Source organism: Chamaea fasciata, unplaced genomic scaffold, assembly GCF_029207755.1.
Source record: "Chamaea fasciata isolate MVZ Bird 193981 ecotype frontalis unplaced genomic scaffold, bChaFas1.0.hap1 SCAF_5, whole genome shotgun sequence".
In the NCBI taxonomy this organism is placed as follows: Eukaryota; Metazoa; Chordata; class Aves; order Passeriformes; family Sylviidae; genus Chamaea; species Chamaea fasciata.
The window spans coordinates 9,048,722-9,063,926 of record NW_027094090.1 but is presented as its reverse complement, the minus strand read 5'-3'; the positions used below and the strand labels follow the sequence as shown (position 1 = coordinate 9,063,926).

At 35.9% G+C, this 15,205-nt stretch overlaps 1 protein-coding gene across 1 annotated transcript in view; it reads right to left on the bottom strand.

Moving 5' to 3' along the window:
* SEMA3E (semaphorin 3E) overlaps positions 1-15,205 on the bottom strand; it is a 127,532-nt gene that overhangs the window by 19,697 nt on the left and 92,630 nt on the right. Inside the window, exons 5-10 of the mRNA XM_066182776.1 lie at positions 13,202-13,295; positions 6,448-6,567; positions 5,851-5,993; positions 3,942-4,056; positions 3,533-3,602; positions 2,068-2,212 (exon numbers count right to left, since the gene is read on the bottom strand). Of these exons, the coding sequence (XP_066038873.1) occupies positions 2,068-2,212; positions 3,533-3,602; positions 3,942-4,056; positions 5,851-5,993; positions 6,448-6,567; positions 13,202-13,295 (687 nt within the window). The remainder of the gene's footprint in view (positions 1-2,067; positions 2,213-3,532; positions 3,603-3,941; positions 4,057-5,850; positions 5,994-6,447; positions 6,568-13,201; positions 13,296-15,205) is intronic.

The following is a 15,205-nucleotide window of genomic DNA, read 5'->3' as shown; positions in this document are numbered from 1 at the left end:
GATGTCAAACAAACAAAAAAATATTTGGTATTGTTGTCAGCACTGCTACAGGGGTAGCTCACTGGCCAAGATGGTCAAATCATATTCATTATGTTTAAATCCTAGATAATCTCTTTTTTGTAGTATCTGTTCTAAATTTTGACTTATGTCTGTAACCCCAAGAGAAGTAGAGAAAATTTTTCATTTTAAATGATTAACTTAAAATGAGAAAGGGCGTGCATTTGAAATCATGCTACAGGGAGAAAGGCATCACTGGAATGGAGCAGACAAGCTAAGAGACCTTTCTACCTCTCATTCAGGAGATTCAGTGATAAATGAATTGTATACAATACTTATTTCTGGAGATGATTATTTTTAGTATAAAAGGGAATATTGATTCAGTTAGCAAAAGGAAAACAGCACTGAAAGGAATGTCCAGCAACTGTTTATTCCACCTTTAAGAACAAGAGTGAGCCCCCAGCCTGAAAGGAGATTAAGAGGTGAAGTGTGAAAACTGGGGAGGAGTCAGCCAAACAGCTGTTAGAAATGACTTTGCTCAGAGCTAGAAATCTGCCCAATGCTGACATGAGAAGGAGTAGACTCTCCTGAGTGTAAACAAAAGCAGCTTTCCAGCACATGACAATTGCCATGGGTGGATAGGTAGTTGTAGTCCCCAAAAGTATAGGGAAAAAAGAAACTCTGGATGTTGTGCTTCCCTGAGATAGGCTGGCATTGCCTGCCTCCTCCTGGAGACTGTGGCTGTGCCTGCTCGGTGAGATGGTGACAGGCCCTGCAGTGCAAAGGGCACCTTTGACCTGCACCAACAGGTACCCCCCTCACCTCTGGAGTGGGGATGTGAGTACCTGGCACAGAAACTGCAGAAACTGAAACAGAAAAAGGGCTTAAGGTGAAGTTTGCTTGTGATGTCCTTGAGAAAACAACAAAAGAATTCCTTGTAGAAGTTAATTACTTGTTTTTTAAGTCAAAAGTTTGTGACAGAGATCTAAGTACCAGACAGGAACAACTCCTTATAAGACAGCACCTCTATAGCTGCTGAATGCTTGCTACAGTCATTTCCATTTAATTTCATCTCCAAAATATGTCTTGTTTCTTTCCTTCAGTTAACAGCCATTGAAAAAAAAATGTTTATGAAGAAACTTGTGTGAAAATGAACAAGAAAGTGTGAGTGATTTTTCTGAGTTTGGTTTTTACAGTGTTGTTTTAATATTTTTATATTCTTTCTAAAGGGTACAGAACAAGAATGTTGATGAACTCAGGAACCTCATTGAAGGGTAGAAAAATATCACTCTGTGATGTCTGAAAGGGAATCAGTGAACTGTGAGGGTGCCAGACCATTGCTTCCAGAAAGAACCAGTCTTGAGGAAAGGACTTTAAATTATGGAAAATTTGCTCCTTATCTACAAATGCATTTATTCTGATTAGTTACTTTTATTAAAATATGTCTCATTTCTAACCTGCTCATTGATCTAAATTACAGAAGTATTGAAATTTGATCCTTTTGAAAAATGCGGTGGAAAAAAGGAACGAGAACCACCTGACGATGAAATAGTGGATTCTCTTGTTCTGGTTTTTGAGGTTTTTTTTGTTTGTATGTTTGGGGTTTTGTGTTTATTTTTTTTTTTTCTTTCTTTAACTCATGTTATATGTCCTGGTTTCAGCATGCTGAAGAAAGAAAGAGAGGTTCTTTCACAGGTAATGCACTTAACGTATCTGAATGAGTCTGAATGCATCTGACCCACCTTCTGGACCTGCCTCTTTCTATCCCTTTTGCCTGGGGTCCTAATTTTGGGACTTAGGACCTTTATACAATGTTGAGAAAATCATGCCCCTACAGGATTTTGAAAAACCTTATATACTTAGTCCCACTATTTTCCTTTGCAAAATAAATGGTTCTAGTACTGGATTAAACCTATTGCTGAGCCATTTCACACTTTTCCAGGAATAGCTGGAGTATGTAGATATTCAAATAAGTATATCCTGGACTGCAAAGTCAGGAATATTTGCACATTAGCAGCAGTCTGCTTTTTCTTTCCAAAATCATTAACAAAGCAAATAGACTGTACTTACTGAACCAGGTCGAGGATAAGGTACTTTTCTTTCATAGAGAGCCCAGTGGTATTCAGGTCCTTCTTTATGAGCATATGGTCCATTGAAAGCTGCTCGGACGCTTGCCATGTGGTAAACACATATAGCATATCCTCTAAATATATTGCTATGAAGTAAAATTTAAAGACATTATTAAAGCAATATGTCACATTCTGTCCAGATAATACTGGCATTATTATGCAATTAAAAACAAGTCACATTTAAACACTGTTCAGGGGGAAAACACTACTTATTCTTTCCTATATGCTTTTCTTCTAAGTACTGCATCCTATGTTCTTTGTGTTTATATTCTTAACATTTCTCCAAGGAAGCTCCGTGTTGTTATGCCAAAATTTGATGCTGGTGTACACAAACTCTAAATTATTTGTTTAGAAACATAGAGAAAGCAAAAGAGACTGAACTCAGGTCCTATATATCTTTGATTAGTGGCTTAAACAGTCGACCATCTTTTATCTTTAACATTTTTCCTACTGTTTTTTCACTTGGAAAGATGGGAACCAACCAATGCTGACCAAAATAAACAGTCCTTGAATGAGTCCTTTTTGTGGGAATGTCAGTTGGTATTATTAGTTAGATCAGATCACTTTATGTAGAACAATCCAGATAAAAGTTTTTATTTCTTTTAAAATTCTGTTTTCAAATTTTATTGTATATTGTCCTAGAAAAGCAATCCGTTTTACTTGTTTGTTTGTTTTTTAAAGAAGCATCAATGCCCTTTACAAAAAAATTATTTCTGAAGACTGCAGGAGCTGATCTAGAAAATTTTAATTTGGTGCCCAACTTTCTCTACTGCCATCTAGAGTTGGTAGGAAATGCCAGGTCTCTGCAAACCTAGAGGAGCAGATCTGCCTTTTGTTATCTTTAAAAAAACAAAAAAAAAGTCAGGAGAAAGTGACAAAAGCCTAGGTGCTCTTTTCTACCAGCTACATCCTAAACTAACAGTCAGATTTCCAAGCTGGGAATACTGTGTGTTTGCACCTGAGCTAGGCTGCAGTTGAAAAGGAAAAGGGGACCACCAACAACACTGCAGCTGTTGCTTTAGTCTTCACTAAGAAGTTAGTAGGAATTTAAGCTGCTATCTACTTAACCTTGAATTACAGTGGAGCTCTTAAAGGAGGACAGGTGTCTTTGAGATGCAGCTCTTATAAGCATGCAGAAGTGCATATACTTTGACATAGGAAATTGTCACGCTGAGAAACCTTTAATTAATTTGTGATCTAGATATACTGAATCACAGAATGAGACTTCAAGCCCCTGAGTATTATAGAGAAGTTTTTACATTAACAAGGAAGCCCGCTGTGAATAGACTTGAGATTAAACTGTTTACTATATATTTGCTAAGGGATATGTATCATCCAGCTTCTATCTCTTTAACAGACTGTTCAAACATTCCTCTATGGATGCTTTATTTCTTCTAGTTGTTTACCTTGTCGTGTTGAAGAGGCCAAATATCACTGGATTTTTGTTATCACGAGTTTGTAGCAAAAACACATCCTCTGTAAAATTTAAATGCAGTATTATTGTTAAAACCTACTTTTGTCAGCCTGCCAAAAGAAAATTCCTTGATTCTTAAAAGCATAATCCTATTTTACTCATTTATTCAATTTAATTTCATGCAGATTTTAAAAACAATCTTTAAAAACAATGGAGTACGTAAAGGAGTAGTTGGTGATAGTGAACTATATGTGTGTAGAACTTCATATATGTTGGTAACAAGGCTAACCACCATTCCCTGATAATGAATACAAGTACAATATTTGACAGTAAGATGTGTTGTCATGAAGGTTTAGGGTTTTTTCCATGGTTTCAAGTTTGTTGCTGTCTAGGATATTTACCTAATTCATCAAAATGTGTATCAATTCCATTTCTCCCAGGCACAGAACAAACTAGTCTGGTTTTGAGGAAAGTGGTCCATTTATTGACAAGCATTCGCTGGCCTCCCATGTCATTCTATGTAGAGAGAAAAAAAAGTCAATGGTAATATGAATGAGTAAGTCTAGAAGCACAAACATCTCTGATGAATTAGCTGCTCATTATATCTTCCAATATCAAAAGCATCCATTTACAAACCACGTCTCTTACTAGAATTATTTCTCTGGAGTCAGTTTTCAAGTAGGATTGCACTGATCAAGTCCAGGTCTCATTAAGATCTGTGGTTTCATAAGAATTTTTTAATTCTGTACCACATCCCTGGATAGTTTTAGCTATACAGCTGTTGTAAAGCTTTTTTTTTATTTATTGCTCAGTTTTTGCAAACTAGATTTACTCAGTACATTATTGAAGTTTAGGTTTGTTTTAAGAGCTCAGTGCAGGATTAGTTCAATGTATTTGGAAGCTGAAGCCCTGAATTTATCTATAGACCTGGTGCAGCTGTGGCAAGTTTGGGGTGATTATTTACATGGCTTTCTAACAATTTCAACAACTTTAAATAACGCCTACCTCACTATAGCTGTCTCACTTTTTTCTTGCTCTGGCAACAGTTGGGACTTTCAAGAAAAGGAAACATTAAGTACTACTTGCTTTAGATAGCATCCTCAATCTGTGGCCTTATATTCAAGACCAGTGTAACTGCCTGCTGAAGGCTCTGCAGTAGGCTTGCAAAACTCTTCTCACAAACAGAGATCTGTTTTCCTCAGAAAAGTAGAAATACACAGAGTAGACTCTGTGTTACAAAACCTGTTACAGCTCAGACGCAAATGTAAAAGCTGGGGGGGAAAAGCCAGTTCTTGAATCAGCAGCTAGCTATTTTTTGTACTCATATTTGTAAATAAGAATTATAAAATATAGGTGTGAAGTTAATGGCCAGATAAGTTTTGGAGAAGTGGAAGAGAAAGGTCAGTGGGATTTTGGTCTAACCCATGGCTAGAGATAAAACTTCCAGGTGGATATATTGCAGACTAGAGGGAACTATTAAAATAATCTATCCAGGGATATATTCAGAACATAAGCCAAAGAATTCCGTCTTGGATATTGATGCAGGTTGTAATGCAAAAATCCAAGTGGCTTTGTGAATATTAATGTCTGAGGCTGCAATTTGGTACTTTGCATATGTCAGATGTTTTAAGTGATACATGAGTACTTAAAAAAGTTTAAGGGGCAGTATGCTGGTGAGCATACATGACAAACACCACTTATTGAGGTGACAGAAAATAATTAACTTGTATCTTGCTCTTTGCTCAATAAAAACATAGTTTAGGAATCCCCTAATCCCTAGAATAGTTTAGGAATTCCCTAAACTATCCCCTCAACTGTATCCCCTACAATTAAGAGGGGGAATAAAAACTTCTTTTGAAACAAAATCAGATGACAAGAAAAAACCTTCCCTTTCTTTCCTTTAATCAAGCTGATGTAGTCCCAGTGGGAAAATGGGAGGGCTCCTCTCATCAGCTTTACAGTAGTTGGTTATTACAAGAGAAAGGCACCCAAAATTCATCAGTGTTTAGAGAGCACCAATATGGGCAGCTGGGAGATGATATGTTAACAGTGCTCCTCTCCAGCAACTGCCCAGGACCTTATTCCTCTGTGTGGGGCCCGGGAGCCAAAAAGAGATGAGATCAACACACCAGGAGGATGGCCTGAGTGGTAAATGTATAATCAGACAGAACAGTGCAGGGAAACAAAGTCTTTCCTCATGATCTTTCTGTTCCTACTGGTAAAACTTAAGTCTATTTGTGATAATAACTTGCTGGACAATTCATCATTTGTTCTAGTTTCTTATCTGCACAGTCAGAGAAAGGATCTTACCGCACATACACGTCCCACTCTGGAATATATGGCGTGAGTGCTTGTCTCAGCTTCTAAAGCTTTTTCAGTAAAGAAGAAATATACTTTGTTATCATCATGGTCTTCATTGTCAGGAATCATGTATGAGCCAACGAATTTTGGTTCTTTAAAAAAAAACCAAAAGGAATTGAGTCCAGTTATTAAAATAATGCCTTATTTTTTCAAGCCTTAAAACCAGCCAATAGTAACCAAAAAATAAAACAAGAGGTAAGGGCTCTGTCAGTCAGAGAGCTATCTAAGGGCAATTGGGTGATAGAAATAGTAAAAAAAATATTTTTTTTGGCTGGTATCTATAAAACATGTAGACTAGATTAACATTGAAGTATTTTTAAGCCTCCAGTTGACAAATTAATATTCCTTTGCATTTTTGCAAAAGACAGTTTTCCAGTCCCATTCTCTGCTTTTTATTTTTTAATTTGAACTAGGCCAAAACCCAATGCTATTGTTGCATTTGCATAGCAAATCTCTGATTGCACAGCAATCTCTGATCCCATGCACACCATAAATTGTCTGATCAACTAGAACCCCTCTGGATTTAGCTCCTTCTGCCCCCCACACCTTTGAGCAGGCGCTCATTGTCGGGTTCCGTGCGGAGATGGGCCAGGCGGTTCATGGAGCGGAACAGAGCAGCATCCCTTCCCCAGTAGTCGCTGTACAGACCAGTAAAAAGTTCACCACCTGCAGACCAGACATCAAAAAAAGAAAAACTAAAATGAAACAATTTGGTAATGCTCTACACATTCATTTCATTGCACATGATAGGAACTATTGTTATGATTCAGGGTGGCTCATGTAACGACATGCAGAACTCTGATTTCTTCAGAGGGCTTATAGCAAAGTTTATTGAAAGACAGGTTCTTTTATACAGTGTTTCTGTACAATGAATAGGATTGGTCCTTTAGGGCACCACCTTTTTTTTTAATAAACATCTCTACCAGTAAAAAAGTTGGAAAAACACCAGGTGTCAGGAGGAGGATATCTACAAGGATTGTGTTGGGTTCCTCCTTATGATTTCCTAGGCCAAACTGAGAGAGTTCTGTACTTGGCTTTCCCACAGGCTTCAAGATTCTGCCTGGAGCCTGAGAATCCATGTTCTGACCACTGTCAGTTCCCACAAGGAACCACATTATAAATATAGTGTATGCTAATTATTAGGCTGAGGGGTTTTCCAGTCAGACCATTAGAACTGTTCCACTTCACCTGGAATAATGACAGTTTGGGAATAACTTGCTGGCCGAGGAGATTCCGTGTTCAGGGGACACAAAAAAGGGACTATTTTTCTCTGGTCTAGCAATAACTTGTTTTCATAATATTGAAATATTTACCAGCATAAGGACAGAACCTGAGATTTCGTCCATCTTCCACAACTGGTGATTCTTAGCTCTTGAAAAATTTATGAAAACAGAAATTTGGTCTCGTTTTCAAAGGATTTAGATGGTATTCACAAATTAGGCAAGCATAAGAAAATTTAGAAATAATACACTGAATAACAGACACCGTTGAAAAATCGATATGTATATAGGTACAATATAGTAAGTTCAAAAATCAAGCCTACCTCTGACCCATCCAAAATTGTGATATTGGACGTATTTTACCTTTGTAAAATGCCATCCATAATTCTACCTTTCGGTTTTGTATGGACACCATTCCCCTTAACTGACCGAGCATTAACAATACCTTATTTCATATCCCTGTGGACTTCGATCAGAAATTTTTAAAGCCCAACTTAAGAAGCAGGCAGATATTGTCACTAGGTGGCATCCTTAGGCTAGAAAATAACACAAAAGGAATTACATTGCACAAGGAGAGGGAAATAAATTATTTCCAGTTGAAGGCTAATCTCAGTGGAGGCTTCAGTGACACCACTTCCTGCACCCTAATCAAAATAAACATGACTGATACATCCAAATAACGTTTCCTGGCATTTATAAAAGATTATAGCAGAAAGCAAGAATTTTGTTTGCAGGTCTCCCTCGAAGTGGGAACTTTGTTCCTTTTAAGAGGGACGTATGAATTGAATGGTGGCAAAATTGTGAATGATTATTCTGAAAAGTGAATAGTTTGACAGCTGGGGCTGGTTCTGACATCTCTGGTAAGCCAGAGCTGAGCACAGTTTTGCCATAGGCTTCATCTTATACAGAATGGTTACTGCCCTGGAAAATACATGGTCAAGATTTAGTGTAAAATAATGGCAAGGGAAGTAAAAAGTAAGTATAAATTATAGCATCTGTAGAAGTTAAGGTTGCCCAAAACTAATAGAGAACTTTATTTTTTAAACAGCAGAGCTGCCTAAACTGTAGATTTGCCAGTGTCTTTATAACTTTATTTGTTTCAAACAATCTTCACAACCTTAATTCATGAGTTAAATTACTCTTATATCCTCCTTTGGGAATTCTATTGGAAAAATATATCAGACTGGCTGGTATTGCTTTAATTTTGGTGATGTGTCATGCAAAACAGGACATTTTATCTTTTCAGAACTATAAAGAATCTTGAAAAATGCATCAGTGGAAGGCAAATTATTCATCACATATTACCAATGATCAGGATTGACATCTGTGAGTCCAGATGTTCCAAAGTTTGAATATGAAGTGTATTCCTTCTGTTTAACATAGGTATAAAATGTTGTTATAAATAACTAACCCGCTGATATGGAATTCTACCATATACTGAAGAAGTTATGACTGATCCTGCCTGTGAGATCCTGAGGGAAGAAAATGGAAGTTCCAGTCCTGGATAAATATTGTTCCATGAAAGATATTTTACCGATATAGAAATTGAATCTGATTTTTAAACTGAGCTGTTACTAAACTAAATGTAAGTATCACATGTGAACAGACAAGTCACTTCACCTAAGAACAATAACGGGGCAGTACTGACAAATGTGACTGTCAAATATCTCAGCACAAAAACATTCTACATAATTCTGGCATATTTTGCACTTTTGACACTAAGAGGATCTTGTCTCGTCCTTTTCGATAGTCTTTTCTATAAATGTAAGTTACAAATTTTGAACACTGCTAGGTTTTTACAGGCGGTGACCAATTCCAGATTTAGACATAATGTGAGATTGAGGCTTGAAGAATTCTGGAAAGATTTCTACTTTTTTCTTCTCCCTTGGAAAACTACTATCCTATATCAATTCAATCCTGGTTGCAGGGTTTCATATTGCTGCACATCACACTGATTAACTTCTACCTTCCAGTGAAAATCAGCTGAGTAACTTCAGAGACCTTCACTACTCCTCCCCTCTTCCAGTCAAACCTCAGCTTCACATTAAATTGCTAAAGTTTAAGTTTTGAAAATCAGGTTAGCAGCCTGATTAATCATGTTCTAAAATGAATAAAAAGTTTCTTCTTTCCTTATTTAAGCAAACAAAAAACTCCCATGGAACTCAAAGACCGGTTTTTGCTCAAGTGATATACACATGCTTTTTAGCTAGCATTTTTTCATCTTTTAGCTAACATCTTTTCAAGCTTACAAATACAACAAAATTCAACAGTGACCATTTAAAAATACTTTTATTTTGCCTTTTATTCAAAGCAAAATAATAACAAATTAAAATATCTTTTTTTTCTTCTAAACCCTTCAAAATTCCTAGGTGACAATCCCAAACCAAAACAGATTGAAGCATTTAAATTAAATTACTCATGCAAAAGATTTCTACAAATAGGCTCCTACCACCTTAAGGGTGGCATGGTTTGTGTACCTGCATCAAATTGGCAGGTAATGCAAACACAAGCTAATATTCATCAGTAGTCTTTTTTGTGTAAAATGGAAAATTTATTTTATGAATAAAGCATTAGAACCTAATGAGTAGAACATAAACTGCACCTTTCATGCATTTCTTTAGCTGTCAGTCAGTTAATAATCATATGACAACTAAAATCAGAAGACTAATCCACATTTTAGAAAATGATACTTTGGCAGTATGAAAACAGCAAATTGAAAAAAACCCCTATTGTTTAACTGGCAAACTAATACCTCTGAATATTTGTATTTTCTGTCTGTCACTCAAGTATTTTGTTTTTTGTTTTGAGACAAAATGTATTTTTGTCTAGACTAAAAGAAAAGACACAAATACCTAAATTTTAAAATTGTAAAAGCAGAAAACACTTTTGGAATGGATTCCCTGGATATTAACCAATTCAGATGTAATTTAAGTTTTTCACCACTTGCTTCTGATATATTGCACGTCAGAATACGTGGACATAAACTAATTTCTCAGTTAGTGTGGTCTAAGTTAATCAGTGTGCAAGATCTCATATCAAAAATAGTTTTGGCTATTGAAAGCAGATGGGGGAGTTCATTAGGAATAAAAGTCCAAAAGTTTTATATACCGTTGAGCTAAACATAAACATTTTATTCAGGCTGTCTGCCATCCAACTTCCATTCTGTTTCCTGATTCTAGCAATAAATTAATTGACTGTTCATATACTGAGGGATTCATCACAAGCTACTTCACTAGTGGGTCAGATAACCTACAATAATGCTTACAATAGCACAGATATTTCATTTTAAAGCCAAGTCATGAACTGTAGTTTTCTTGGAGTGGGTATTTTAACTCTCATGTTGAAATACATAAAGAGATGCTGAACAAGGGATTATCTTTCTTCCTAAATTAATCCAGCTAAATCTGGTTCTAATTGGTTATGGCGCAAATGATCTTTCAAGATCAAGATTTTAAAAGCTTTTAAAACCTTATAAAAGGTATGTAAAGTTCTCTTTTAGCCTAATCCTCACTGTTAGTCAATGGCCATGCTGGTGAAGGTGCTGTGTCAATGAGAAGGGCAGAGGTGGGAGCAGGCTTTGAATACTTTCCTTGGGAGGAAGAAGGTGCTGGGGTGTGCTTCGCTAACAGGTTTGTACAAAACCTTTTCAAGAACATGCTCATTGGCTGAACCTGCATCAGAGAGTGCAGACAACTCTGGGATGCAGCCTTCGAGATCATGCTGACTTCATATTAGGAGCAGATTTCACTTTCTAAGAAAACTGAAGTGAATGAAGAATTAAACCTCCAAGCATTGGAGGAAGGGCTGGAAAACCAATCCTGGAGGGTGCATGGTGTAGTTTGCATCTCTTGTCATGGGGAAATGTCCATCATGAGCTGAACTCAGTGCTTGCCTGAATGAAGGAGCATCCCTTCCTTCTCAATGCATCTGGCAATAGAAGTCTGTCTCATTCTCAAATGTCAATTAAAAGATTATTATTCACTGGGTTTTCATCTAGGTCTTCCGACATTTTCAACTGGCTACCTGCAGAGATAAAGGGCATACATGCTGCAGTTTAAGGTGCAGCATTTTTTCTGTGAACTGTGTGTCTTTGGGTAGTAGAAGTTGGTAGAATAAAATAGAATAAATGGAAATTCAAAGTTAATATATTCTTCCTAAGTATTGGAAGTGTTTAACTCCAATAGTTAAAAATAGAAAAAAAAAATCTTCGTATAATTTTCTTCTACTTTTAAAATATCATTGTATGATAACTTGAAATTATGGAATTTCCAAATCAATGGCTAGAAAAACAGACTCTAAATTCTTTGCTAATTTTGATGAGGAGGTAAAAGTCTGTTTGTATCAGTGATCTGATAAAAATAATATTTTCTCCCATTAATCTTGCTAAATTACAGAATTTTTAGTTTCATCAGATTGATTTTATAAGTCTTTGTCAATGGACCACCAAGACTCTAATCAGCCTTTTTCTCTTTCAAATAAAAATATGAGGATCCATAGGACCTCCCATAGTTCAGGCAAACTCTTAAAGCTCAGTGGGACTGTCTGGCTTCCATTTAAGTGAATAAAATTCACATTGATCTCACAGTAGGAACATGATCAGGTTAATTTATTTACTTAGTTCTATCTGAGGAAAGGCTGAGAAGGACTTCAAGGTTAGACCATGAAGTTTCAGGCCTAGAGCAATTCCATGAGTCTTTGTTCCCAGGCTAAGCTGAGTCTGGAATCTGTCAAAAACTGTAGAAACAATTTAGAAATAAGGGTGGGATAAAAGTGTGACAATCTGTGCTTCATGGATTTTGGAGGATCAGGGAAAATACAGTATGTTTTTCTGATTCTTCTATAACTTCTTAAGCCACTAACTCATAACAATTAGAGCTCTAATTTCCTTTTTTTTTTTTTAAAGAAAGTGAAGAATATTTTGATGGATTGCTGCAATGTGAAAGATTTGTCATTACTTGCTGAAGAGTCTTCTTTTAATTAATTTGTTAATGTAATGGAACAAATAAACCTAGCATGTAAAAATGCAACTGTCCTTCATGACCGATATTTCATCACCACCATGGGTTAGTCATACCATTGTAGTCAATCATCAGAGAATTTAGTTGTCTGATTTTAAGATGCAGAGACAAATTTACATGCCAAAAGGCCTTAACATCCCCTTTTTTATCTGTGTTATCTCTTTTTTTAAATCTTTAGTTTATTTTTTTAGCTATTTCTTTTAGTCTATATCCCTTTAGAACACTAAGTTTTTGTTTATGTTTTCAAAACCCAGAAATCGTTGTGCTACTCCCTAACTCCATCTAGCTTTTACAGTTTACCTGCTGTTTCTGGCTATTTTTAGTCAATGTACAGTTAGTCAATAGTGCCAAGACTGTCTTTGCTACATCTCACAAAATGTTTTAAGGAAACATTTTTGAGGAAAGCCCATATGGTTTGCTATATCACAGCTTTGAAGATCCCAGTCCTATAGTGATACACTTCCCAGCAAGGCACAGAGGAGCGCTATCTCAGCACAGCTCCCTGGCATGGCAGGACTTAGACTAAATTCTATTTTTATATCTTTTGTGTGCAAGATCAACTCTTCTAACACAGAATCACCAGTTTGTTTGTGATAGCTTTCTTAATGGCAGCATTGAAATTTTAAAAAAAAAAAATCATTGCAAGAATGGTAATTTATGTGATCAATAAAGTCTGATATGAGAACAGTTAAATTCACATTTTTACAGGGTGCTTGTTGCTCAGATTCATCTCAGTGGATGAAAACAAAAGTGGTGTAAATGACTCAGCCAGTCATGCTTCTTTGCTTTTAAGGAAAGCAGGAAATTATTATTTCCATAATTACACAACAATCAATTACTTTCAGGATGGCACATGTCATTCAACATTTCACTTCAGTGAGAAGCTCTTGCCGTGGTTAATGCTGCCTGGAATGCAATATTAATGTGGGCAGCACCATGAGGATTAATTCTGACATGTGGAAGATTGCAGTGGAAGGCTGACAACACTTTGGTGTACTGAAGAAAGAGACTCAGAATGACAGATTGACAGGACTGTGAAGCTTGTGACATAAAGATCATTACCAATTAAGATGGAGGTGAAGGAAGAACTGGGGTCAAAAGGGCACCTGCCTCGTCCTCTCTCAAATTTGTGCGATTCCAGTTGAAACAGATGATCCTTTAAAAAAATAAAATGACAGAGAACACTATAAACCCTACAGGAAACAAACACAGTCCTTAGAGACAAGCTTTAACTTTGTTGCACCTTTGTAGAGAATTGACTTCATTAGGGAGAAAACACAATTATGGTTATTCACTGATGTACTAGTAAAAATTCTCTGGGTTTCTACAAATCACCTTTGTAGTGCTCTGCCCAAAAAGAATCAGAAAAATATGGACTAAAACTGCACTTATTTCATTTCTGTGGGAGTAGGGAGGAAAGATTCCTCTATCTTTTCTCCAAACTATCTAAACATTAAATAGATATCTCACCATGGAATGTGCTTTCCCCCTTTAAAAAATTTTTTTCCCCATTAGTTTTTAAATATATCACACTGTGTTATCTTCTCTTCATAGCTTTGAGATGTTTATATATCTTCTTCATACAAGTATGTTTAGGAATGAATCCCTAGTTATGGTTTTCAGAGCAGATGTGATTTCTTCAGTGGATTTAACAGAATATCAGTATAAAAAAAATATTGGCAACTTGGTTTAATTTGTCTGTGTAAGGCTGTAAAGACTGAGAAAGAATTTAAAATTTAAATTTTCAGTTGCAGTGTTACGTTTATCTCAACTTTCACAGAAAAGCCCATTAATGTCTGATTAAAATATCAAGTGAGAGAATAATATTTTTAATTTAGATATTAACAGAACAGCATGCCACAAAACACAGAGAAATAAAAGGACAAATAGTTAGAAAGCTATGAAAGCTTGTAAAAAAATGCCACACAGCCATCAAGTGTGTGACTAGCAAATATTTTGATAATTTAGTACTTCCAGTTCTGTGTAAAGCTTTACTCAAAATTCCACTGAATTGCAGATTATATCAACAGGATAAATGTAACCTACCTTTTCATAAAACTAAATCTCAGGTTCATGTTCCTAATATATGAGGCAAATATTTTTTGAGGCATAAAAATACATGCAACAAGAAACCAAACCCCCCAGAATTCTGGAAAGTACTTGCCTCAGTCTCTCCCTTAAAGAACACATTATCAAAAACATCCAAGGGACTTTTTAGTCATAAAAATCAGGTTTTATTAGATTGGACTTTTCACGTATTTATTAGACTGACTCAATACTCGCACACAATAAAGCTTGATAACCTACAAAATACAAAATTCTGAAGTGAGTGCAATTGCCCCAGAAACTAAATGAATATTCTTTTCAGGTGGCTTCATGACAGTTAAGCTCTCCTGCAAAAAGCCAGCCTAAAAAGACAAGGACCAAAGAAGCAGAAGGTGGAAAACTGGAAAGATGATGATGATAATAATAATAATAATAATAATAATAATAATAATAGTAATGAAATAATACTTTTAAAGGACAGAAAGAAAAAAAGATAAAAGGAAAGCAAAAAAGTTTTAGAGCTCTTAGTTCCCATAAATTGACAAATAATTGCATCTTTATGTGCATTTAATTTAAAACAGTTAATCTTGAATTTGTCATAAGCCCCTTGACTTCAAAGCATTATTCACATCTCAATCCCCAGATCAGACAAGCTGATGTACCTGTTTTCCATTCTCAACTGTCTAAATCATACATGTCATTTTGCTGCAAATTCTGGTCAAAAAGAAATATTCCCAGTAGTTAGAGAGCTTCTATAAAAAATGGGATGCAACCCAGAATGCAGTTCTGCAAAAAGAGGACATCCATTTCATGTGTACTTGCAGAAAATAAGTAAATAAAATACAATAGAATAAAATAAAATAAATAGGAAAAAAAAACATAAAAATTTTAGGTAATGGACCTAAAACTCATGGGGTAACAAAGCATGCATAATCTCACCTCTCCAAAAGCTCCTTTGTTGACCTAACCCTGGTATATTAGTGCCTGGTTGTTAAAGCTGATGTAGCAGAAAATAACAGT